Source organism: Aedes albopictus, chromosome 3 (genome assembly GCF_035046485.1).
Source record: "Aedes albopictus strain Foshan chromosome 3, AalbF5, whole genome shotgun sequence".
Taxonomy (NCBI): Eukaryota; Metazoa; Arthropoda; class Insecta; order Diptera; family Culicidae; genus Aedes; species Aedes albopictus.
In genome coordinates, this window is record NC_085138.1 from 395875485 (window position 1) to 395902606 (window position 27122).

Here is a 27122-nt window from a genome sequence, read left to right on the forward strand (position 1 = left end):
AATCTTTTTCAAACATCACGTTTTTATTAAGAATTTACCGAATGCAACGCTTGCCTAATATATATGAAAATGTGAATGACATCTTAAAGTATAAGCCTAGAATATATTGGAAACATATCTATTTGCAAGTAATCTGATGAATTTCAATAATGGCAGTCTCGTGCAGTGATTTTTTTTCTATCTTCGTCTGGGTTATCTGTAGTTTTATTTTATAAGATTCTTTGGTCTTGATAAAAACTTCATGCATTTTAATGGTTTAAATGTTATGACTGCATAAAATAAAATTTCGTTTTCCCAAGTTTGACAACAGATTCAGTATGGGGAGAAATGTGATAAAAACGGATTAAAAAGTCACCCCTACACTCGATACCTTCCAACCATATTCTATGTGTTATAACTATTTAGCAATCAAAATTTCTCCAATGATTCCGAAATGAAGCATAAAATAACTAATAAATGTTCTTAGAAAGTTGTATTGAAACCTCAAATTGCGTCAATCTTGCCTCACTTTACACATCACTGTTGTTGCTTTTTTAAATATATTTTATGGCATTCCCAGAAAGTAAAAAAGAAAATAAAGCTAAGGACTGTTCCTTATAATTGCACTACGATTTTGCAGTCTTTGATAGATACGTATTTCGACCTCAACTGTTAGGTCTTCTTCAGTGTCTCGTATATAATCCGATATTCTGTTTACGTACATGTATTCCGCTAACATGCCCAGGTTCATCATCATCAAATCTAAAAGTGTTTCAATCAAACATTGATTCATTTCACAATAAAAAAAGTGATAACATATGCTTACCTTAAAGTACGTGTAAATATCAAGGGCGTGTGCCGAAAGAGTAATCAAAAGCTATTCTCTAAGGGCTGATTTCTTCACCTCGGATTAACCGGTAAACCAGGCTTACCCACAGGGATGGGAACACTCACTTGCAAAGAGCTACACTCACTTGCAGTTTTCTCAGCTCAGAAGCGTGCAATCAAGAAACGATGTATGAACGACTTGCTTGCTTTGTAATTTGGTCTAAAACTTTGCCGAATAGAGTAGGGGTCGCATACGCATCTCAAGGTCGTGACGGGGCTGTGAAGGCGACTCTCCACGAGGTGAGTGTATTTTACATTCACCTCGTGGAGAGTTGCCTTCGCAGCTCCCTCACGACTTTGGTATGTGTGTGCGACCCCTGCTCTATTCGGAAAAGTTTTAGACCAAACCACAAGGCAAGGGTCGTCCATACATCGTTTCTTGATTGCACGCTTCTGAGCTGAGAAAACTGCAAGTGATTGTAACTCTTTGCAAGTGAGTGTTCCCATCCTTGCTTACCCATATAGTTAAACCTGGTTTAACGCTTAAGCCAGGGTAAAGAAATCGGCCCTATGTGTCCTACATGCAAACAAAAGTATTTATAGGATGAATTTTCACTTGTTAGTAAAACATCGAGCCCAGCAAAATCAGAGCACAATATACATAAAAGTTCTTATTATATTCGAAGAACTATCAGTATTTCTGCTAAACTAGCTCAAAACAAGTAAATGTACAGTTAACATGAATGTTAAAAAATACGCGTGATTAGGTCACCATATTTGTTCAATGATATTCCAATCGAAGCATCTTTCGTGGCCGTGTGATCGTCGTTTAGGTGTATCGTTACATGGTTTGGCATGCAAAATATTCATGTGCAACCAAAACCCACAATTTAAGGCAAATTAGCACATGAAGAGTATGTGCTGCAAATGCTACGAGTCACAAGTGTATGGCGCTTCCTCAAATGTATGAGTCGCACAAATGGGATTGGGAAGTATTTGTTTACCTCCATTGCAAATATATATATATATATATATATATATATATATATATATATATATATGTGCCGGACAAATGGAAGAAATGTAGACTTTTAAGATTTATGACTTTCGGCAGACTATAGTGGGCTGGGCACATGAAACGAATGCCAAACAAATTTAAACTCGTTGTAAAGACTTTTACATTCGTTTCTCACTAAATGGTTTCAAATGTATTATTAGAAAGGGAACTTTTTCTACCGGAGTTTAGGTACATCAGATTTGCGTAATACCATATCATATGGGAAAAGTGGTAAACTACTAAAATCGAATTTATTTTAATTTTCCCCGATGAAAGATTTTTTAACCTCCAGAATCTTAATATATACAGCTAAGGCTAACTTATAACGAAAAAATATTTTAGGTTCATGAAAGTGCGATAATAATCCAGTTTCAACACACCGTGCCCTTAACTCTCAACATGCACATCCTTGCGTTGATCGGCTGCCACCCGATCACACGTTGTCGCATCTTGCCCAACACTATAAATCCTGTTCCCAGTTCATTGGTGGTGCCACAGCTTTGGTAGAAGGTAGCCGCTCGATGCCCGCTTTTCCACACTTTCTGTCCAGTCCAACAAAGTTCCTGCAACGCCACGATGTCGAAGTTGCGGGGATGTAGTTCGTCGTAGATTATCCTGTCACATCCTGCAAAACCTAGTGACTTGCAATTCCATGTTCCAAGTTTCCAATCGTAGTCCTTATTTCGTCGCGTGGGTCTTTGCCGATTGTATCGAGTCGTATTTTCTCCTATGTTATTCGCAATGGGGATTTTTACGGGTGGCTTATTGGGCCTACGCCAACACTCCTGTCTCGCCGGAGGGCCATCGTGCCAGTTCTGTTTAACGTCCCAACCAACACCGGGACGACCACGGTGATGGGGCTACCACCTTGGATCTAGCTGGGCGTGGTGCAGCGTTTCTTAATCAGCCGCTGGATGCCAGAACAGACGCTGTTTAAGCCGCACCTCCTTGATGAACAGACACTCGGATCGTACCTCCTCAATCTAGCTGAAGTCAGAAGGACAACAGTGCCCAGGCTGCACTACCAGCTAAGCACACAACTCTTAGCTGGCGGTCTTTGTCATCGCTTGACCCGTGGAAGCATGAGGTAGGAACTTGTGAGGACCAGAGCTATATTGGACGCTCTCCTTATCGACTCACCGTTTTGCAGCCCAGCGAAGAAATATACAGACCGGTAATCGGGCGAAACAGCCTGCACGTCGTATCGAATGATAACGGCCAACGATGCGTAAACTTTTCATTCCCCCGTGCTATGGTAGTCCGAAACACTTTCTTTCCCCGCAAAGACATAAAGTCACCTGGAGATCACCCGACCATCAAAGAGAAAACCAAATCGACCACGTTCTGATCGCTGGTAAATTCTTCTCGGATATAATCAATGTCCGCACCTAGTCGTTGTATGCATGTGCTTAAAACTTTCGACAGTTATCACCACGCGTCGAAGTCTAACGTCGCGGCTCAACATCGAGCAGCTGCGTAACGTAGAAGTGGCTCAAGGCTACGCGTAGCAGCTAGTAATGGCCCTACCAACAGAAGAGCTACTTGGCGCAGCTACACTTGAAGAAGGCTGGAGAGACATCCAATCCGCCATAAATAATATCTCGGCTGTAGTACTAGGCTTCGCGACTCCGAAGCAGCAGCGGGGAGAACAAGATCGCGAAGCGATGGAAGAGCTCTGTGAGGAGGACACACGAAAGTTCTATGAGAAGTTGAACCGCTCGCGTAGAGGCTTTGTGCCACACGCCGACATGTGCCGAGACAATCACGGGAATCGTCTCACGAGCGAGCGTGAGGTGGTGGCAGAATTACGATGAACACCTCAAGGACGACGTTGCAAGCACCGAAGGTGGCGTGGTTTGTGGTAACAGATCTAAGAGTAGGACGAAAGACTTCCGACCTCCAAGAGATTGAGGAAGAGGTTGGTCGGTTGAAAAACAACAAAGCCGAGGAAGCAGAACAACTACCAAGCGAGCTTCTAAAATATGGTGGAGAAGTGAGTGTGAGAGCACTATACTTAAAGAAGTATTGCCGGAGGAATGGATGGAAGGTATCACGTGTCCCATCCAGAAAAAGGGCGACAAGCTGGATTACGGGAGCTACCGCGCGATTACACTACTGAGCGGTGCCTACAAGATACTTTCTCAAATTTTATGCCACCGTCTGTAATTGGACTCATGGGTGAACGCGCTACAACGAACCAGATGTTCGCCATCCGCCAGGTGTTGCAAAAATGCCGCGAATACAACGTGCCTACACATAACTTGTTCATCGATTTCAAATCGACGTATGATACAATTGGTCGAGAACAGCTATGGCAGATTATGTACGAATACGAATTCCCAGATAAACTGATACGATTGATGGATCGAGTGATGTGCGTAGTTCGAGTAACAGGGGCACTCTAGAATCTCTTCGAATCTCGCAGAGGGTTACGACAAGGTGATGGTGTTTCGTGCTTGCTGTTCAACATTGCATTGGAGGGTATAATAAGGAGAGCTGCGATAAACACTAGTGAAACGATTTTCACGAAGTCCGTTCAGCTAAACCAAGCAGCTGATGATGTTAATACATATACATACTTGGGCTAACTGGTGACTGCCGACAACGGCACCAGCAGAGATATTCAGAGACGTAGGGAATCGAACCTACTTTGGACTCCGCAGAACTCTACAATCGAACAAAGTTGGCAGTCGCACGAAATTAACTATTTACAAAACGCTGATTAGATAGATCCTCTATAGGAACGAAGCATGGATTATGCGTGCAGAGAACCAACAACGCCCCCTTGGAGTTGTCGAACGGAAGGTGTTACGTACCATACCTAGGCATTACGCGATTGCATACGATATTGAATAAGATAGCTAAACTGGAGGCTTCATGCGTACACTTTACATGGGGTTAAATTGAAGCATGTACGCATATGGCCTCCACTTTAGCATCCTATTCAACATCATATGCGACTTCGTGTAAGTATTATTTGCTTAGCTTCTGTACCTAAAGGTGAAAGGGTTGTATACTGATTTAGTTGTGCTGGCGTAGGTGGATACATCGAAAAGGTGGGGTAAATATTCTTCCCAAGTAACACACTTGTCACGGTAGCGCAGGTTTTTGTTCCGCAGAATTCACTGTGACTTACTTCTAGCAAGTAAGGATTTATTTGATAGAAGTAAGTCATAGTGACTCATGCGCAACAAAAACCTGCGCCGCTGTGATTCTTCTGTGACAAGTGTGTTACTTGGGTTCTAAACAAAGATGTTTTCGATCACTTGGCAATCGTTTGACTCATTTGTCCATAATTCAGTTCAGAAGCCCTATATTGGAATTTTCTGTTCGGCAAAGTTGCAGATTAGTGTTTTTCCTACAATTATCACCAAGGACACCATATTCTAACTCTTATATTTACGTCGTAAAAGTGTTAGTACCAGTTACTCATACTAAACGATCTCTAGCACTCTAGCGCTAAACTCTACTAGCACTCTAGCGCTGTATATATTGAAGTTAGAGTATGGCGTCCTTGGTGATAACTGTAGGAAAAACACTAATCTACAACTTTGCCAAACATCACATTTCAATATTAGGTTTCTAAACTGAATTATGGACAAATGAGTCAAACGATTGCCAGGTGATCGAAAACATCCCTGGTTCTAAAAGTCGTTTCCGAGAAAACCGTGGTGGACTTGTAAAGGAATATTCCATTTCTAGTGATAAAATGATCGAACTAAAATTCCTTAGCATCTCCGAAGATCGTAAGAACAAAAATGGAAAAGCCTACAGACATACAATTAATTTTGGTTTTCTCAAATTTTCTACGAAATGCAAACGCAAACATACCGTCGTTTTGATTTTCACCATCACTGTTTCAACTAACTACATAGTATTGCAATTTATTCTACGATTAAATAGGCGCCCGGTGAAAAGTGTTCCATTAGTTGTTTTCAAGGTTTCACTGCATTTATCATGTTTACCATTGCCCTTCGGTTACGATCTTTAATTATTTCAAGTTCTTCTTAGCTCAGCTCATCAACAGCTGATGGTGTAGTATGTTTTTGTTTGTCAATATCCTACAATATCGCTAAATGGTATCTTTTCATTTCATTTCTGAACCTATGCGTCTATTCGTGTATTGTGTTCATCGTGTGTAACTGTGTTCTGCAATTAAATCGATCCTGCTTGAATTCATTCGTAGTTTGTATTTGTGTGACCATACCTTAAGGTGAATGTGATTTGAACGGTTTAGTTTGACCTGTCGATTCGAGTGTTTTTAACTATTTTAGTCGATGCGAAGTTTGGATTTTTCTTTTTGGTTTAAACATTCTTTTTAAAACATAGTTATATTAACGTATCTGACTTGCAGTCTACAAGGGCAAACGCAGCACCGTAACAGTAGAACTCATATGTTTGTGGCCTGTAATGCGGTAGTTATTCAAAGAATTTCTGGGAATAAGTAATTTGAATGGTTCACATCTGGAAATGCATAATTACCTATATGTTTTCAAATTTTAAGTAAGACAACGCTTAATTTTTTATGTAAAAACTCAGTATCATGTTTTCCTTTTGATCTTTTTATATAAAATTGATGCATAAAACATTCTCTAATATGCTACTAAGTGATATTGTCGCAATACAAACTTTAAAAGATAGAGTATCATTTTATCGTGCGTATTGTTTTACGAAAAATAAAGTTGAAAAGAACAGAAAAACTTGACTAGAGCTCATCACCTAAAATTGCTAAGATTCAACCTAAATTTGGTAAATGTTTGATAAAAACACTTGGAAATTGGATTTTCAAAGATAGGAATCATTAAGTAAAACTTTTCCACTAGTTACAATAGATTTTCCTCTCTTCCCATATCCTTAAGTCAGTATTTGTGATGGTTTAAAGTTGATAACCCCGAGAAGTGATACTTTTTTTTGTCGGGAGCTTAACGTCATAAGAATTGAAAATTGACTCAAGAATCTGACCGCTTTAAATTCCATTATAAAGTCCCCTACTACTGTATAGCATGCCTCATTTTAAGTTATTTCTTGTCCTATAGTTTGTAACTGGCTTCGAAAACTCTTCGAACTGTCATAATTTATTAAGTAACAACTAAGTAGATTTTGGTTTTATGAAGATTTAAGTCGTGTTTTAGTAAGTAAAATTTCAGTTAAGATTGCCCTTCTTGTCAAAGTTACGAAGGCTACATTTCCGGCGATCTTTAACGAAATAACTGAATTATCGGAGTTGCAGTCGAAGCACAATAATGGCGCTTGGCAACATTGGACTTAATTTAGTCTTTGTTAGGTGTTTCCAGCTTTATTGGTTTTATTAGTGCCTACAAAACACATGTAAACACACTTTCATTTAGTATTCGTCTACTACGCGCGTCGTAAATTCTGGGGCAATCAAATTCTGGTGAGGACCGTAAGGAAATTGAAAGTCCCAGTTAGCGGCCATTTGAGATAAAATGTTGCTACATACTCGCTCTATTCCTCTCACGCACTCGCACTCGTTCGGTAACACGGCAGATAATACAGGGAACATGTTCAGTCCAGGTGTTTGTACATATCTTCCAATTGTGGCGCAAAGTAGTTCTTAATTTGAGGCCTTCGGCTCTTGAACGTCGGAGTCAGCAGCCCATTCTGTACCGAGAATGGATCCGGGTGAAGGTAAATGTCCTTAACCTGAAATAACGCCAAGAAGTTACACAGTTTTCTTGTAGATCGTACACTTTTAATGTAGCTCATACCTGTTCGAATGATTTAAGTCCATACTCCTTGCCCCAGGCGAGCATGTCGTTCAAGATGAGCTGCTTAACGTCGGGATTGCTGCACAGTACGCTGAGCGTTCCGGGAATGTTGTTCTCGACGGCCCAGTGTTTGATCACTTCCACGTCAGGCACTACGATCGCCACTACACAACTCTGTGGAAGATCCAAAATTCCTCTCATTAGTAACATCTCTCTCTGAACGCTATCACTCTACAAACCTTAAGACTCTCGCCGTGAACGAACACCTGCTCGACGTACTGGCTGCGAATGTAGGCATTTTCGATCTTTTCCGGTACGATGTACTCGCCCTGGCTCAGCTTGAAGATGTGCTTCATGCGGTCGATCACCTTGAGCGTTCCGTTCGGCAGCCACTGGCCGATGTCACCGGTATGGTGCCAGCCGTCCTCGTCGATCGTTTCCGCCGTTCGGACGGGGTCTTTGTAGTAGCTAGGATATAAAGATGATAAAAACATAGTTCAGGAAAAAAACATATGATATGATATAAAGCGAAAATGACTCATATTCACCTTCAGCCTAAACTAGAAATTTTAAGTTTCCCAACTTAATCTACTTACCCAATAAACACATTGGCTCCCTTGACGCAGATCTCTCCCTGCTGTTGCGACGCATAATACTCCATTTCCGGCACATCAACCAACTTGATAGAATTGCACGATACCGGTGGACCGACGTGTCCAGGGACGAAATCACCTTGCACGGTCAGTGTGATCGGAGCGGTACACTCCGTCTGTCCGTATCCTTCACAAATAAGACATCCAAGGGCCGCTCGACAGAATGTGAGCACTGTTGGAGAAAGTGGGGCCGATCCCACCACCATCAGTCGCAATCGGCCGCCAAATCCTTCCTGAATCTTCCGGAATACCAACTTGTCCCACATGCTAGTCCGTCGCACTATGCCTCGTTTGATTTCCGCTTCCTTTGCGTTCAGTGCCATCCTGAGAAGCAGTTTCTTGACCGACGATCGCGCCACTTCAGAGTAAATCTTATCGTACACTCGGTTCAGCAGTCTAGGTACGGCCGGCATTAGCGTTGGCTTTAGAGCCTTCAGGTCATTGGTTAGTTCCTTGATGTCCCCGGAGTAGAACCCAACGGCTCCACCATTGTAGTAGACACCATTCTCGCAGCACCGTTCGAGCATGTGTGCCAGCGGCAGGAACGAAATCATAATATCTCCTACGCGAGGTTTGTGAGGCCCAAGCTGCATGAAGACACCGGCCACACCGGAAACGACATTCATGTGCGACAGCATCACCCCCTTGGGGTTACCCGTGGTGCCCGATGTGTAGCAAACCGTGCACACATCCGACGGTTTCGGTTCAACTTCCGGGAACGATTTAGAGGCACCGAGTTTTTCCACCTCGTCAAACGTGTGTATGTCGATGCCGCGGTTCTTGGCCCGCTGGAGAGTGGCCGGCCGGACCTCTTTGATCACCACAAACTTCCGGAGCGTCCTGCGAAGAAAAAGTGAATGTTTGTTAGACAAAATCGGGTGTGTTTGACTTTCGAAGATGCAAGTGATGAATCTCTGCCTTTTTCTTATCGAAAGTTCGTAGAGTTTTGTCCACACAAAATTTTCAAAATGTGTGTGGCGGTGGCCCAGACCTGCTTCCTTTCCCCTATCAAGTATCAGAAGGCCGGTTCCAGAGGCACGTTATCCTTCATTTGGGACATTTGTGCCATTCCCCCTACGTAGTTTATGTACGGGCTTAAACAAACCTACCAATGGTCATTGAATTGGGCTGCAAAACGGTGAGTCGATAAGGAGAGCGCCCAACATAGCTCTGTTCCTCACAAGTTCCTTTGCCTCATGCTTCCACGGGTCAAGCGTTGACAAAGACCGCCATCTAAGAGTTGTGTGCTTAGCTGGTAGTGCAGCCTGGGCACTGTTGTCCTTCTGACTTCAGCTAGATTGAGGAGGTACGTCCCGAGCGTCTGTTCACCAAGGAGGTGAGGCTCAAACAGCGTCTGTTCTGGCATTCAGCGGCTGAGTATGAAAAGCTGTGTCGCGTCAGCTATACTTAAAAAGGCAGCCCCTTCAACGCAATGCGCAAAGCGCGGCCCCGGTAAGGTAGCCTGTTGGAAACCTTTAAATACCCAGAAAAGCAATAGTAGAGTAAACGGATTGATTCAACGGCAACAGACCCGGCAACGAATAAAGGAAAGTCGGATCTTTGAACGTGAGAACTTTGAATGAACCCGCACGTGTTGGGCTCCTGGCTCGTGAACTGCAGAATGTCGGCGTTAATGTGGCTGCTATCCAGGAGATATGCTGGCCCAAAACTGGAGAACGCAATTTCCGAGCAGTGGATCCCATCGCCAACACTTCAAGTACCACATCTACTACAGCGGCGGCGATATGGCAGAACGCGGAGTTGGCTTTATAATGATCGGGAAGCAGATGAAGCGAGTTATGAGGTGAAAGCCGATAAGCGACCGAATCTGTGTGTTGAGGATGAAGGGCAAATTCTTCAACTACAGCCTGATCAGCATCTATGCGCCAACGAACGACAAACCCGATGAATTGAAGGATGAGTTCTATGAGAGCCTTGATAAGGCCTACGGAAAGTGCCCAAAACAAGATGTCAAAATAGTCATCGGATATGCAAATGAAAAGTTTTTTTCGGCCTGTCATTGGAACGGAAAGCCTTCATCCTGTTACCAACGATAATGGTCTGCGCCTTGTGACATTCGCTGCTGCTAGAGGGATGGCAATCAGCAATACCTACTTCGCACGTAAGAATATCCGGAAACACACCTGGCGACATCCGAGTGGTAACACTTGCTCCCCGAAAGACCAGGTGCTGGTCGACGGGCGACATTTTTCGGACGTCATAGATGTGAGGTCCTACAGAGGCCCGAACATTTACTCGGATCATTATCTTGTAGCCGCAAAAATTCGGGCGCGATTATCCAGCGCCACGAGTTCAAGAAACAACAGGACGATGCGTTTCAATATCCAGCGCTTGCCAGCCGAAGGGGTTGCTGCACAGTACCATCAGAAGCTAGACGAAGAGAGGAGCTAGAGGATAGGAGAGACCAACGGATCTTGAGATGTCAACAGCTTATGGGGAGTTATCCACGAAGCAGTGACAACAACAGCGCTAGAGGTGATAGTTGTACCAAGTGAATCACGAGTTGTACCAAGTGTACAAAGATGTGAATATTGTGAAAATAATAAAATACGGCAGACTTCAGTGGGCTGGATACGTAGTGGACTTCAGTGGACAGCGTAGTGTCGGAAGAAATAATAGCGAAAACAATATTCAGTAGAGAACCCGGTAGAGGTAAGCGACTTCGTGGGCGGCCGCGAACTTGCTGGCTGCACGCGGTTGAAGAAGATCTACGATCCCTACATGTTCGGGGAAACTTGTGGAACATTGCCCAAGACCGACGAAGATGGTGCTCTACTATACGCTAGGCGTTGTAGTAAAGTTACTTAGTAGCCAACAAGGTGAGGTGTCTAGGTAGGTTAACCGAAAAAACTATACAAAACAAATACTAACCGAAATTATACTTTGCGATTCATCCTATCATGTCTTTTGAAATATAAAAGACATGTTGAATGCTTGGTTGAATGTTGAATCATTTTCTAGAGTTTTCGAGAAAATTTCTTAACAAATCCGATGAGTTTTACAATTTTGCCTAATGGTTTGGGTAATTTTTCAACAAATACATTTATTATTTATTATCCACCCCCTTGACGAGTCAACGAGCAAAGTGACAAAAGAAGAAAATGAGATTTGTTCCGGCCTAAATGCATGTAATTTTAAAGAACGTCTTTAGAAATTATTGGTAAAATTGCTCGATTGTCTTGAATTTGTTGAAATGTAGTTGGAAAAGTTAGTTGAGGAATGTTTCGAGCAATTCCTGTGGAAATCAGTCGATGTATGTCTTGAGAAATCTCTAAAAAATTTGCGAAGAAAGCCTTGGTTAATCACCAAGAGAGATTCTAGGCTACCAGCAATAATCAATGTTATTCTATTTCTGGGAAATATGTTCAGGTTTACAGGGAAAAAAAAACATTAAAAAATTCTTGAAAACGATCGAATTTGGAAGATTTTTAGTATCATACAGATTTGGAAATGTAAAGAGTTCAAATATATTATTTTTAGTGACAAGATTTGTTCTGCAATGTCTGAGGTAGAACAATATGTACACTGATCGCCTACCCAATATATTTACTTGTCCTTACTACTCCTCGCACATCAAGGAATCAACATATTTATAAAAACTTTTAGATTAAAAATCATTATCGTTCTAAAAGTGAAAGTCAATCATTTCAATCAATCTTGACCTTCCATCAGTCACGCAGTTGGCCACCACGCTTATGCTGAATACAAAATGCGATGTTTTCAACGTGTTGTGCGATTATTCAAGGGTTAGGTTTCGATCTCCGTATCTAGTATCTAGGATCTAGTATTGATAGATCCTGTTCTAGAAAAATCAGAATAATTCTTATATAGATGCAATAATAATGATTATCCTGGACTTTCATTACCAAGGGAAGTTCATGTTCTAAGCAAATTCCCGGTTTTTCCCGGTTGTTTGCGATTCCCGGTTTTCCCGGTATTCCCGGTTGGGTGGCCACCCTGCAAATATAGTTCAGATGTTCCTCGCTAAAATTTCAATAATTTCTTCCGGAAATGCAAGATATTCCAAGATATTCTCCCAGAATCCTTAAAACGATTTTTCCAATGATGATTAACCTGGGCTTGTTAGGGGAATATCTGTAAATAAAAAGAAAATCGGGTTAAGTACGGTTCCTTTGAATTCCACTAAGAATTTGCATCCTTTGACAGATACGTATTTCGACCTCAACTGTAAGGTCGTCTTCAGTATCTTGTACTTGACTCGACTCGACGATTTTTCCAAGAATTCTTCTCGGAAAATTTTCAGAGATTCTTCAAGGATTTCTTCCACATTTCTTTCAATAGTATTTCTCTTGCATTTCCTTTGAAAATTCCTCCCAAAAATCTTCTTCGAATTTATTAAGGACGAGGTTGCTAGAGTACAAATATGGCCACCACAATGACCACCTTTCGTTCCGCTCGATTTTTCTAGAGCACAAATCTGGAGATCCATCGAACAAATCGTTCGGAAAATGCAACTCGTTGCTTGCTTACTCGCATTGAACACCGGTTAGCAATTTCAGACCAATGCGCTTGCCGGGTCTTCTAATTTGTGCTTTTGTGCTCCAGAAAATGCGAGACAAAATGCACAGTTTGGGAAGTAAACGATGACAACCTTCACCTTAAGATTTTTAGTATTATGCCAAAATAAATTTCAGATTTTTTTAAAAGAATCGCCCTTAAAGATTTTTACAAAATTTTAACCGAAATTCAACAAGGAAATTCTTCGAAGGATGTAACGAATAGTACATTGGAACCTTATAAATGCACACCCAAGTAACACAACTAGTATTATAAAAGTTTAAAATTCACGTTTCATACATAGTCGGTAGTTCATTTCTTGTATTATGAACTCATTATTGAACACTTATATAAGCAAAACAGCGCAAAAAATGGCGGCTTATAAAACATCTTACGGGTTATATAAGATGTATCCTAATACACTAATAAAACTCCAAGGATACATTCGAACCAACTCTCTAATATTGATTAGGTGAAAATGAGTTATTTGGCAGTTATAGACCTTGCATATAACACATATAACACGATTTCATGTAAGAGTTGAAATTAAGATATTTTCAAGTAATACAAATCTAGAAAAAGCTGTTATCGTGCGTATTATTTCAATTGTTGTAATTAAGCTATTTGAAAGTTATCTAACTTGAAAGTGTCATATATGTACCATATTTCCAGTCTCATAGGAAATCTGACTGTTTGCAAAGCGCGAAAGCGCGAACAAAAAAAAAACAAATAAATACAATTATTTTTTTCTGAATGAATTCAATAAGTTTCTTCAACATGAACTGCTTCTCGAGAGATGGAGTCGATGATGTCTGAATTTTTGGATAATAAATTAAACAAATTGGATAGACTCAGTAGTATAAGCGCTACTTTACTTGCGCTTCAAGATTTATGGTGAAACTTATAATTACACTCACTCATAATTCATGCGCCATTGTATTGAATTGAAAAACGTAACATTAATTAGCCATACGGTTCTGTTTTGTTGATTTTTTTTAAATCCAGGCCAAAAAAAGCAATATGGCAGATTGTTCATGAAGTTAACAGTGCTGTTCAAAAATACTGTTAATGCTATTGGAAATTTCAATCATAAATAAAACTGAACCCTTGAACCGGAATAGATTTAAAATGGGTCATAGTCAAGATTTATTAAACTTTAAAGCGGTTTTGTTCAGCGATGAATGAACATCAAGGAAAACAAAAGTGTCATTTCGTTTCATATTGTTGTTAATGTACTCATATTTTTATTCAGTACTGTAATTTGAATCATTTTTCTATTAAAATGAAGAGGAGCAGTACACGCAAATCTTTTGTTTTGATTTAGAACAAGCTCAAATTCCTTCAAAATAACATCTGGCGAGCCACTCTACAACAAGAGCTTGTTATTACATTAAAAATACGTTTAAATAACGTATTTTCAACATTCTCACTTGTTTGTTTGTTTTGTGATAATCATTACAACTCCAATACAACTATATTACAGCTATTTGGTTGATCTGTCATTCTGTCTCAAAATAAAATAATACAAATGACGAGCCATTACTGGATGCTCATAGTTGTTTTGAATTCTGTAAAATGTTATGTGTATTCACGATAACGCAGCCGACTAGCCCATATTTGGAACAGCCCGTGAGCTTGGAGAATTGACCAGCAGCCCGGAAACACAGCATATCAGATCGGGACGGAAATTTGGTGAACATAGTTGGCGGATGTTTTACGATTGGGTTCTGGCTGCTGTTTGGCATTGCTCGTGGACTGAAACGCCTAGCGCTCTGGCCGGATGCTTCCCAGATTTGTGTATGTGAATCCTGTTTGGACAGGGATGGCAATCACGGCCACTGACTGCTTTCAGAACAACTTGGTGAGGTGGATGCTAGCTTTTCCTGGGAGCTCAGCTGTTTAGCGAGTTGTTGATCTCATTGAAGCTTGATTGATACCCGGTTCGGCTTGGGATCAGTTTTTTTTATATCTTGCTGCATTAGTTAATTTGGTTAATTGATTAATTATTACTCAGGATTCATTATTCTCTGCAGGCAGAGTAACTGCAGTATGACAGCAGCATAGCTCATCAAGAAACTGCGAATTAAAACGTAAACATTGGTTACTTTCAATATGATGGTGATTGGTGTTGCATATATGTATATTTCACATATTTTTTCAAGCTTTACAGCCAAAGATATTAATTTGCCAGAAGTCAGCAGCTAACATAAATTAAGCCTAAATATAACACTTGTTGTTCTGCAATCCTCTTATAATACGTTTATAAAACATTTTTTGGATTTTTTTATTACTAAAGATGTTTTCTGTGTTACTTGGGCAACGCCCCACGTTGGGCGCCAATGTAACGAATACATCAGAGTCTTACAAATGCTCATTTTATTTTCCGTATCGGACCCCACGTCTGGGAACTTAGATACGAAAAACAAAATGGAACGTTACAAATGTACAAAACACAAACATACAACACATAACATAAATTGTGCCCAGTTATCCAAATAGATAACTAAGTCCGAACCCAGGATGACGAGGTTTCATTTTTGTTCTTGGTCCATCAGTCAATCCTGTAATCGTATTTCTTCTGGCGGATTGCCTTTTGTTTGCAGCGTTACTTGCTTACATAGCTTGTTTTGGTCTAGGAATTTCTAATCCTAAGGGGGCATCCTGATTTGGGCAACAACACAAGACCGTCTACAATTTGATGTCCGTGTTAGGGGACGGCTTGTGTTTTGCACTGGATCACTCCTAAAATGTTTGGAGCACTACAAATGCACATTAAAATTCAGGGATAGACGTACAAACCTTAGCATAACATGCAAAATAGACTGACAAAATGTTCACAATAATTTACAAACGTAACAAGGATTAATTTCGAAATTATTCCAGAGATTTCTACCATTTTCCGGATTTATCTCGATTTATTTTCAATGACATGTTTCGAATTTGATCAGATCTTATTTTTTCAGGAATTTCTCCGAAGTTCACCAGAGATTCTTCACGGATCATCTGGTGTTTTCCAGAAGTTTCCCCTGAATTTTTTACTTCTCTCGCGATTCTTTAAATTTTTTTTTAATAATACCTTCGGGAATTTCGCAATAATTTTTTTGTGGATTGAACTTTAGAAATTGCTTCCTCATTTCTTTCACGGTTTTTAGCGGGAAGCAATTCAAGTTTTCGTTCTCGAAATCTGTCAGAATTTTTTTAATTCATTTGAGCTTTTCTCCTGGAGTTCTATCTAGTTTTTACCGGATTTTCTGCACAGATATATCCATTATTTTTTTACTAAATTTCCCTAAAGACTTTTTCTGGAAAACTTTGGGAATTATTTCACATTGTTTTTAGAAATTCTTCCTGAGTATCGTTTAATTATTAAGTTAACATACACAAATTTCTTTAGAAATTTTCCTGAGATTTCTTCCACAGTTCATCCATGGATTCCTCTATTCGTGCTCCCTGAATTTCCTCTTGGGGCTCGTCCAGATTTTTTGTCGTTCGCCATCTACTTTCGATTGCTATTCTCCTTTCGTAGGCTGAAACAGCCCAACAGTCAAAGTTCAGATAAAGTAAAATGCAAGTCTTTGGTGTAGGTACAAAACTTCAATATATGTCCTCAACATCTGATATTTTTTTTTATTATTTTCTATATCAACAGTACTGATATGGTCTTATCTGAGTCTTATTTGATCTTATCCAAACTTTTTTGTAAGAGTTAGGCCATGCTGGGAGGTTCTGAATTTGATTCGCGGTTGGTCCAACCTCTTTTTGAAGGGTAAAATTCATAGCATTTTCCTGCCCCTTGTTGCAGAATTTTCGATAGATCCATGGTTCGTTAGTCGTTACACTTTCGAATAATACCAATTTACCATCACCCCTTGCCGCACCTCCCCCCCCCCCCCCCACGGAGTTGTCCTCACAGGATTCCCGTAAATATCAAAAGGAATCCAGTATCAGGAAAAACCCCGGATCCGAGAAGCAATTCTACAAGAAACCCCGGGAGAAATTCCAGTATAAATGCCGGAGATAATCACAGGAATAATCCTGCAATAATCCCAGCAGAAATCCTGGAAGGAATCCTGGGAGTAATCTATGAAAGAATCCTGAAGTAATCCCTTAAAACATTTCAAGAGGAGTCTCTGAGAGCATCCTGAAGAAATTACGGAATTTGGTGCAGCACCAAAGACGCCATTACAAACCATCTACAGACACAATACAGACAACCAAATGTAGGCCACTACATATGTTTACAAAAAATACAAACTCCTATCCCCTGAAGAAGGTTCAATAAAGAACCGAAACGTCGGACGTAGGAGTAAAAACTGTGTTTGCTTACCACTCAGACTGCTATTGCCGAAAAATTATTTCGCTTATAATAGTTTACTTTTCTATTGCAGTGTAAACAAACTACTGGTCACCATCTAATCTCTTATGCTACGAGCAACATGTTGCACAAAGGCTTCACCTACGATGCTTTTTCGGTTACACAGCTGCGGGAAACGATGTTGCAATAATTTAGAATCGACTTTTGTATTTGTCGCATAGAAATAATCGTGATTAAGTTGGAACAAGGTGTGCTGCTTGGCAATATAGAAATCCTGGCAGAAACTCATGGAGAAATTCCGGAAGGAATCACTGGAGAAATCTCGAGAGGAATCCGAGGAGAAATCCTAGAAGGAGTACTGAAAGAAATCGCGGAAGCCGTCTCTGAAGAAATTCAGGGAGAAATCCCGGATGGAATCGTGGCCGGAAATTCACGAGAAATCTCTTAAGAAATCCCGGGAGAAACCTCCAAAGAAATCATAAAAGTAATCCATAAAGGAACTTCAGAATAATAATTGGAAGAAATACTAAAAGAGTAAAAAAAATCCCGGTAAGCAATCTCAGAAGGAATCCCGAGAACAATTCCTTGAATGAATGCCTGAATGAATATCGGGAAGAATCTCTAAAGGAAACCTTGGAGGAAAAAAATCAAATACCGGGAGAAATTGATGGAGGAAGCTCGGGAAAAATGCTTCAAAAAATCTCTGGAGAAAACTTAGGAAGAACCCCTGAAAGAATCACGTTAGAATCCAATAAAAAATAGAATGGAATCTCCGAAAAAATGATCCCCATTATGATTACTCAAGGTTATGATACTCAAGGGGTCTCCAGTTAGCCTAGTGGTTCAGGCTATGGATTGCCAATCCGGAGACCGCGGGTTCGATTCCCGTTCCGGTCAGGAAAATTTCTCGACTCCCTGGGCATGGTGTATCATTGTACTTGCCTTGCCACACAATGTAAAAATTTATTCAATGGCAGGCAAAGAAAGCCCTTCAATTAATAACTGTGAAAGTGTTCTAAGGACACAAAGTTGAAAAGAGGCAGGCAAGTTCCAATGCGAACGTCGAGCCATGAAGAAGAAAAAGAAGAAGATACTGAATTGCATAAAATAATGTTACATGGTCTTCTTCCTTGTATTGTATTATTATTAGAAGACAGGCTGCTCAGATTTTAGTGAAAGTTTGTAAAGAATCATAACCTCAAAAAATGACCCATTTGTTTTTATTCCGTCATACCTTACAGAAAAAAAAAATGCTTTTATGCAATTCAGTATCATAATTTATATTTTATCTAACTCATTTTGGTATCATAATGGCCAGTTTTTCCGAACTGGTTCATTGTGCAACTTAAATGAGTTGCATAATGAAAAATAATTGTATAATGCTCATAATGCAACTCAAAAGGAATAAATCCAGAAGGTAGCACCAGAGCTTTTTCAAGTTGAAGTTTTTCAAAATAAAGTTGGTCCACTTAACCCCCTTTTTGCTGATTTCGGATGCAAAATTTGCTAAATTTCCCAGACAATCTTTTACACGTATAATGAAGGTCATGACCGTATTGTACGCACTGTTAATCGTGAATGTAACATCGTATAAGATATAGCAAAAATGACTTATGCGTACAACGGAATAATAATATCACGATAGACTTGAAGCGTTATGTGATTTCAGTTCCATAAGGAAGGATTCTGCGGTCAATTTCAAATTTTGTTGAACATAAACAGCTGAGAACATAAACATAAGTGTAAATAAATCTTACTTGGGTGCCTTATCGAGCAGCAAATTGGCCTTCTTGTCGTCTTCGACCACCACGACGGAGATTTCCGTCTGGTCGATGATGAACGCACACGCATCCGGTCCGAGCGTATCGTACAGAGGAACAACAACCAACGAGTAACAATAACAACCCTGCTCGAACAGGATCCACTCGGGCCGATTTTGGGAGTAGATACCGACGAAAGTGGATGGACCAGGTCGTAGCCCGAGGGCAATCAAGCCGGAACCGAAGTTCTTCGCTCGCAGCAGGGCCTCGTTGAAGTTCATCCACTGAAATGAGTTGGAGCGATGTTAAAATTTAGGGGATTTTAGGGGAATATTTGAGAATATTTACCTGGTAAGGCGACTGAAGATTGTCTCGCCAGCCCAAGCAGGGTCCATTATTGGACGCGATAACTCCTTTGCGAAAGGTCTGGTAAAGTGTCCGGGCGTCATCTGCCAGGCAGCTGATGTACTTTCCATCCTTGGCTTCTTTGTAGAATTTGGACACGTGTATTTGCTCAGGACCCTGGAAGGCGAGAATAAAAAGAAACGATCGTTAGTAATCTGGATTTCTTGAGCAGGCCCCAAAAAAAATATTTATATTGCCCCGAATTATCCGTTATATGGGATCCATTTTCAGTCATTTGCCTACCGATACACTTTCAAACAAGAACACTTGATGTCTCTCATCAACAGAGACACACAGGCTGACAACTGTTCCAAATACCGCATCTGGTCGTTAGCGAATTTATACGATCGCTCGGACAACCACCAAGTGCTAAAAATTGAAACAGACGTTTCCATTCAATAATGTTGCAGTTTGGTATTATTCTCGTGACTGTGTTTACCTGTTGAAATTCCAAACTTCTAAATATTCACAGCAACCGGGACTGTGTGAACAAATGTTTGGCACTGAATGCGCCCACCTCACTTCCCCGTCTTTTGATGTAGTATCCAAGTATTTGGAAGCAAAATTGTTTCGCCAGAAGAAAATGCGTTTGTTTTTCTGGTCTAGTCTGTTCGAGAAAAAGAAAAACCCACCCACATGGGTTCGCAATTTCGCATTATTTTTCTGCTGTTCACGAGAGCAGCGATCGTAAACTGCAAGAGGATGATCGTTCCGGTTTTAAGTTGAACAACGGTACAGGGAATTTGGCGGATGTTTTTGGATTATAAAATCTCGGCCAATGTTTTAACCTATTGAAAATGTTTGGTCAATTTGTGAAGATACGAAAGCTATAAATTAGCGATTGGCGTCATCACTACGATTAGATTACAGCGAAAAAGAAATATTTGCGGTTGGCTTAAGTGTTGAGATAAATCACTTATCCGTATATGTATAAGGTTTTGCAGATGACCGTACGAAAGAATGAAGATTTCGGAGCACGCGTATAAAACGGTATGCAGATGAGGTAACTTTTAAAGAGTAGCAAACATCTGTCTGTTTTCCACGCAAAGAGTGACAACAATATAACTATCAACAATAAAGTTTGGTATACAAGCAAAACATGCTTGGTGGTCTAATGGCCGCAGGAGGTCCTGGATCCAACTCCTACGTCGTACCAATTATCTACATATACTTAACTCATATAGGTATTCTAGAACTTTATCTCATCACCTAATGACATCAACATCACATATGAAAATGAAAGTCCCGTTCGCTTCCCAGCTGGTAGCCGTAACACCTGATATTTATTTTGACCGATAGCTCATTATAAACATTATAAACCCTTCAAAGTGGGAAGCTAATTGAGGTTTTCAGCACCTCCACACGAAACCACTTTTCTTAATGACCATCCGAGTAAACGTTCATCATCATCTGGAAATCTTCTTGAATATCCATTCCCACGTCGAGTTCCTTCCAATGCGTGCTCCTGCTGGGCTGGGTACTTCCCACGGTATAGAAGCGAAACAAAATATTTTCCCTGCCCGATCGTAAATTTTCCCCAATTTGTTTTTCAACGTGCAACCAATAAAAATAGCAATAAATATCGCTCCTGCTCTGCTACCTACCTAGTCGTAAAAAAATCCCAAACTCTGCGAATTGATCTCAATGCTGATGAATGAGCGCTTGAAAGCCGGTTGAGTTTGCGGTCTGAATGACCATGGCCATGCAAATGCGCTGCGGACAAAGGTGTTTGGTCAATTTTCTACGGGGTCAAACAATGATATCCATCAACCATGCGTCTCCACTAGAACGCCACGCCGCGTCCGTCACATCCCAAAGGTGAGTCACACGCGTGTTGCTCTTTTCTACTGCTGTAGATTCAATTATATTCACACGCATCAGTCAGAAGTCGCAGTTTTGCCTCAGGAGCTACGGTGGGCCGAGAGGAGCATCACGGTAACAGGTGTTACTATTTCTAACGAATGCTTTCGCAATGACTTTTGTTAGGCGAAACAGACGATGGTGTCGAAATGAGTGACTGTCTACATACATGACACAACGCAGGACGCTAAAGATTGTTGGTTTATTTTGTGTCTGTGTGTATCAGTGGTTTCTAACTTTCTTTGCATTGCGCATCTATGTAAGGTACAGGGGATAGTCAAAATAATTGGGAAAGGTGAAATTTTCCCTTGTCAAAAAATATTCAACAAGCTGTAACTTTTCGAAAAGGGCATTAATATTCTCATAGTTTTACTGTTAATTCATCAACTAATTGTGTATCAGTGATCTAAATTGGTTTTCAATAGCACATTATATAAGTCATAAATGATCAAAATTTCATTGCATTGGGTTTGTTGAATCCGGAGATATAACAGCTCAAAGTTGGCTATCGAATAATTATACCTTTTCTGTAATCATTTTCACTTCGTGTAGAATAGCCCGATATTTTCCAAATTTGAACCACTGCTACACAACTAGTTGATTAACTTACAGTAAAAATTTGAGAATATTTGATGCCCTTTTCGAAAAGTTACAGCTAGTTGAACAATTTTTGAAAAGTGAAAATTTTACCTGTCCCAATCATTGTGACTTGTATGTCTTATTGTATTTAACCCGCAAACACCCGGGACGATCTACTTTTGGCAGAAATGCAATATCTTCTTTGTTTTAAAAGATTTTACCCCGGATTTTTTTATAGTCAAGGGGAATAGTTGTGCTAAGAAATGCATGGTACCTCCCCCCTTTGCACCCTCCCCCCTTTTGCCGGGAGGCGAAAATACGTGGCTTTTTTTTGTATTTTCTATAAATTCTACATGTTTTTGCTGAAATTTCATCGTTTTGCTATACATCAATAGTTATCACTGATCCTAGACATGCAATGTATTACTACTAATCATAGTCTTTTGAAGTTTTGATCCCAGAGCTATTCTAAGGCCTCCAAAGTACTCCGAAGTTTGTGATACAAATCTAACACTCTCAACCTGACGGGCTTGGTGGTCTAGTGGCTACCGCTTCTGATTCATATGCAGAAGGTCATGGGTTCAATCCCTGGCCCGTCCCTTTCATCCTACTTTGTATCTTTCTATCCACTTCCTCTCTCTCTCTTCTCTATATATACAACTCATATATATTCATATGTTCATAGCCATCGCTAGAACCAGAAACGATTTGGAAAAATTCGTTTCCCTCCCTTCCAATTTCCACTCACAGCACAGTGTATATAACGCCTACAAGTTATGCAACCAGAGCGTGCTGTGCCGTTTGACCTTATTCACCTCATTCACCACACAATCTATCACCTTACGAACACTATAAATAACCCTATCCATGGATCGCATCACCGACCCAACGGTGACTCCCAGATCTCCCATCCTTTCAGTCTAACGAATACCCCAGTCCGTGCTGGTTGTGGGGATGCAGAGGTGATCTCGGTCTTTAGTAGCAACAAGCAGCACACTCTAACATTCCTTTCCCTTCCCAACTGACTATAAGGACGTGGCCGGCGCCGTTATTGATCCAAATGTATGAGCTGCTAGAATTGCACTTTGAGAATAAGTGGAGTGTCCCAGCCCTTATTCATTTGGATCTCAGTGCAATTGGTACCAGCTCAGATCAATCACGGAGTAGCAACCATTGACATGTATAGTCAGATTTGATCGTTTTGATCGATCGTGATCAAATCTAACACTCTCAACCAAATTTTATACACGATGAATGATTACAGAACATTGTCTACGGTACTCAAAAAGCCTCAAAGCACCCCTAGAAAATTCATGGTACATGAATTGGGTGATCTAGGTCATCCAAACTACTCTGGAATTCATTTTCTTAAGATCTGAAACATCTATCATCGTTTGTGTTCACTCTGTTCAAGAAATTTAGTTACGTTAATGTCCATTACACCTCACAATGCTATGAGAAACTTGATATTGTGGTAGTTGGACTGGACATTCCGTGAAATACAAATGGCCTCCAAAACACTTTGAAGTTTGGCTTACGATATCTACATACTGTCTCATGCTTTAGTTGTGAAAAATTTTCGTGGAATGTAGTCTATAGTGCTGATGGAACCTCAGTGCACATCTATAAAGCTTTTGGTACATTCATGGGATATTCCAGGCTTTCCAAATTATTCTGGAATTAGGAACTTCAAGGTCTACAGGCTCTACTCTTGTTTTTCTTCACACTATTGGCATAATTCTTTCACGATTGTGTCTGTTGCACCTCATTATATTACGAGTATCTGTATTTGTTGCTATTTGGGTGTCCACTGGCATACAAATGGACCCAATGTATTTTGAAGTACGGGTCGCAATATCTTTAAATCTTAGGATATTTTTATTGTAGCGAATGCTCGCGGAATATCAACTACGCTACTCTTAGAACCTCAGAGTGCAATTCTGATAACTTAGCGACATTCACTTGGTGATCTAGGTCATCCAAACTATTCTGGAATTAAGACCTTCAAGCTTTACACTCTTGTATCTCTTAACTTTATTTTTCCACGTTTACCTCTGTTGTATCTCGTAATGTTTTGAGTATTTCTTTGTGTTGCTTGTGCATCCACTGACATACAAATGATCTTTATGGTATTTGAAAGTGTCGGAAATTACCCAAGCATTCCTCAAGGCGTTCCTCGGAAATTCCTCCAGGAGTCCCTCAGAAATTCATCGTGATGTTCTCCGAGAACATCTACGAGTTCCTAGGGAATGCCTCAGGACTTCCCGTTAAATTCTTCAGGAGTTTCCCAGCAGTTTCTCAAAAGTTTATTCAGGAGCTATTCTGGAATTCCTTTAGGAGTTCCTCAGGAATTACTTCAAGAACTTTTCGAAAAATCCTGCTGGAGTTCCTCGGGAATTCCTCCAGAAATTCCTCGAGGATTCCACGGGAGTCCTCCAAAGATTTCTTCAGGCATTCCCTTAAAACTCCTCAAGGAAATTTTCTCAAGAGTTCATCCAGAAATTTCTCCTGGGATTCCTCCAAGAAGTTTTCCAGGGATTCCTCCAGCAATTTTCTTAAGAATTTCTCCAGGGATTCCTCCAGCGATTTCTCTAGAAATTCTTCCAGGGATTCCTTCAGGGATTCTTTCAGGAATACCCCCAGGGATTCCTTCGCGAATTCCTCCATGGACTCATCAAGGAATTCAGTCAGGTATTCCTCCAGGAATTTCTCCAGAACTCCTTCAGGAATTCATCCCAAGATTTCCTCCAACAACTTATCCAGGGATTTCTTCAGGATTCAAGGGATTTTTCCAGAAATTCTTCCAGGGATTCCTCCAGAGTTTCCTCCAGGAATTCTTCCAGGGAATACTCCAGAAATTCCTCCAGAGAATTTCTCCGGCTAATCTTCCCGGGTAATTTCCCCAGAAATTCCTCCAGGAATTTCTTCATGAATAACTGCTAATTTATGAATGAATTCATCAAGGGATTCCATCAGAAATTCCTCCACGGTGTCCTCCGGAAATTCTTCCTGGAGTTCCTCCAGGAATATCTCCAGGAATTCCTCCAGCAATTCCAACAGGGGTTCTTCCCGGAATTCCTCACAGGGATTCCTCCTTAAATTATTTCATCAGTCATTCCTCCAGGAATTCTTCCTGGATATAGTCCAGGATATATTCCAGAAATTCCTTCAGCAAATATTCCAGGAGTTCTCTCAGGAATTACTCCAGGAATTTCTCCAGGAAGGACTTTATGAATTCCTTCTGGAATTACTACAGGAAATTGTCTAGGAATTGTTCCGGGAAACACCGCAGGAATTCCTTCAAGAAATATTCTAGGAATTCCTCCAGGAATAACTGCAGGAGTTTCAACAGGAATTGCTGTAGGAATCACTACAGGAATTTCTCCAGAAATTCCTTCAATTCCAGTTCTTGCGGGAAATACCTCACTTGAATTCGGAATTACGCGCATGAATTACTCCATGAAATCTTACCGGAAATAGTTCAACAAATCCTCCAGAAAATAAAAAATAGAAAAAAATAAATTCTAAATTTCCTCGCAGTTCAAGAAATTCCTCTTAGAATTTTCCTGGGAAATTCTTTAAAAAATTCTTCACAAATTACTACATGATTTCTTGCAGAAAGTACTCCAGGAATTCCTCCAGGGTATTCTCCAGAAATTTCTTCAAGAAATTCTTGAAGAAATTCTCGGAAGTATTCTTGTAGGAATTCTTGGAGGAACTCCTGGAGAAAATCCTAGAGATTCTTGGAGGATTACCTGGAGAAATTCTTGGAAGAACTCCCGGGGATATTCCAGTATGCATTTTTGGGTGAATTTCTGAAGTAATTTATTGAAAAATCCTGAAGGATTCCCTCGAGAAATTTATAAAGGAATTTCTGGCCAAATTCCAGGACGGATTCTTGGAGGAATTTTGACATAAATATTGGAGCAGGTCTTGGAGAGATTCTTATTAGAGTTCATGTTGGACTTCTTGAAAGAATTTCTGAAAAAAATCCTTGAATGAATTTTCGGTGGAATCCTGGAGTATTTTCTTGAGAAATATCTGGAGGTTTCCGGAAGAATCTAGGAGGTATTAATAAAGGAATTTCTGGAGGATTTTTTTAAATGAATGTTTAAAGGAATTTCTTGAAAAATCCCTGGAGGAATTTCTAGCGAAATTCCTGAAGGGATTATTGGCAGATATCTTAGAGGGTTCTCTGGTAAAATTCTTGGGGAAGGTGCAGCAGGAATTTTTGGAACTCCTGGAGGGATTCTTGGAAGAATACTAGACAGATGTCTTGGAGGTATTTCTGGATGAATCCTGATGGCATTTCCGGAGTAGTTTCTGGAGGAATTGCTGGAGGAAACTCTGGAGGAACCGCACTTCTTAGATTATGTGGTTCCATCAAAAATATATCCTGGGATTCCTTCGGAGATTCCTGCGAGAATTGTTCCAGATATTCATACAAAGTCATTTAAAAACAATTGGAGGCAAATTGGAGGAATCCTTGGAAGAACCTCTAAAGGAAAGGGGAGAATATCTTAAAATACTTTTCAGAGATTCCCAGAACAAATTCTTTAACGGTGGGTGGATTCCGGGACAAAATTCCTGCAGCAATTTCGAGCAAACTCAGAAAATCGTCTGCACAAATTGCAGACAAAGACACTGATGAAGTTCTGAAGGATCCCTGGAGTAATTTCTGAAGGAATCTTTGTTTTGAAGAACCTTCACAAAATGACATTTTTGATGAATCTTTGAAAGAATTCTCGGAAGAACTGGAGAAACCTTTGCAGATATTGATGAAAGAATAGAGTAACTTTTTCAGGAATTACTGTGAGAATTTTTGAAGAAGTTTCTCAAGCATCACTGTGAAAGAAACCCTGAAGAAAGGCTTTAATGGATCCTAAACAATCCCTGGAGGAACTTCTAGAAAAACTCATAAAGAAGAAAGATAGAAGAATCTCTTAAGAACATTGCAGAGGCGTTTCTAAATAAATATCTGAGAGAATCCTAGGTTATATTGAGTAATACCTGAAGAAACCACTGGAGAAATTCGAACAATAATTTGTAACGATGCCGTTATTTGTATGTTGTTCTTTAAGTGCCGTAATCCGGAGTCGAATTGATCACTTTAAAATAACTTTTGCGCATAACATCAGTGGTAATTCAAACATTGCCGAAAGAATTTCTGTAAACCAGTACCAGTATTTGTTTTAATAAAAAGAAAAGTAAATTATAAAAAAATATCAGAACAAGCATAAAAAAAAGTTTGGTCAGAAGATCTTAGAGCCCTGGTGTTGCTTCAACAGACAGCCGTTGAGGTAGATCTCCCCGTTAACAAGCCCGGCGCAAACGGTGTTGTAACATCGCCCTGTGCTGCCGGAAGTTCGTCCTGATGAGACAATGAGGCTTCGTCTGCATCTGTATGTACAGTATCAG

General features: G+C 40.2%; 1 protein-coding gene across 10 annotated transcripts in view; it reads right to left on the reverse strand.

The window, feature by feature from the left end:
• Positions 1 to 5696: 5696 nt before the first annotated feature.
• LOC109417172 (long-chain-fatty-acid--CoA ligase 6) overlaps positions 5697 to 27122 on the reverse strand; it is a 107123-nt gene continuing 85697 nt past the window's right edge. For all 10 annotated transcript variants that reach the window (XM_029875432.2, XM_029875430.2, XM_062856039.1 and 7 more), the window contains 6 exons: positions 19209 to 19382; positions 18858 to 19144; positions 8190 to 9086; positions 7833 to 8061; positions 7594 to 7767; positions 5697 to 7528 (listed from right to left, as the gene is read on the reverse strand). In XM_029875432.2, coding sequence (XP_029731292.1) covers positions 7391 to 7528; positions 7594 to 7767; positions 7833 to 8061; positions 8190 to 9086; positions 18858 to 19144; positions 19209 to 19382 — 1899 coding nt within the window. In that variant the 3' untranslated portion in view covers positions 5697 to 7390. The remainder of the gene's footprint in view (positions 7529 to 7593; positions 7768 to 7832; positions 8062 to 8189; positions 9087 to 18857; positions 19145 to 19208; positions 19383 to 27122) is intronic.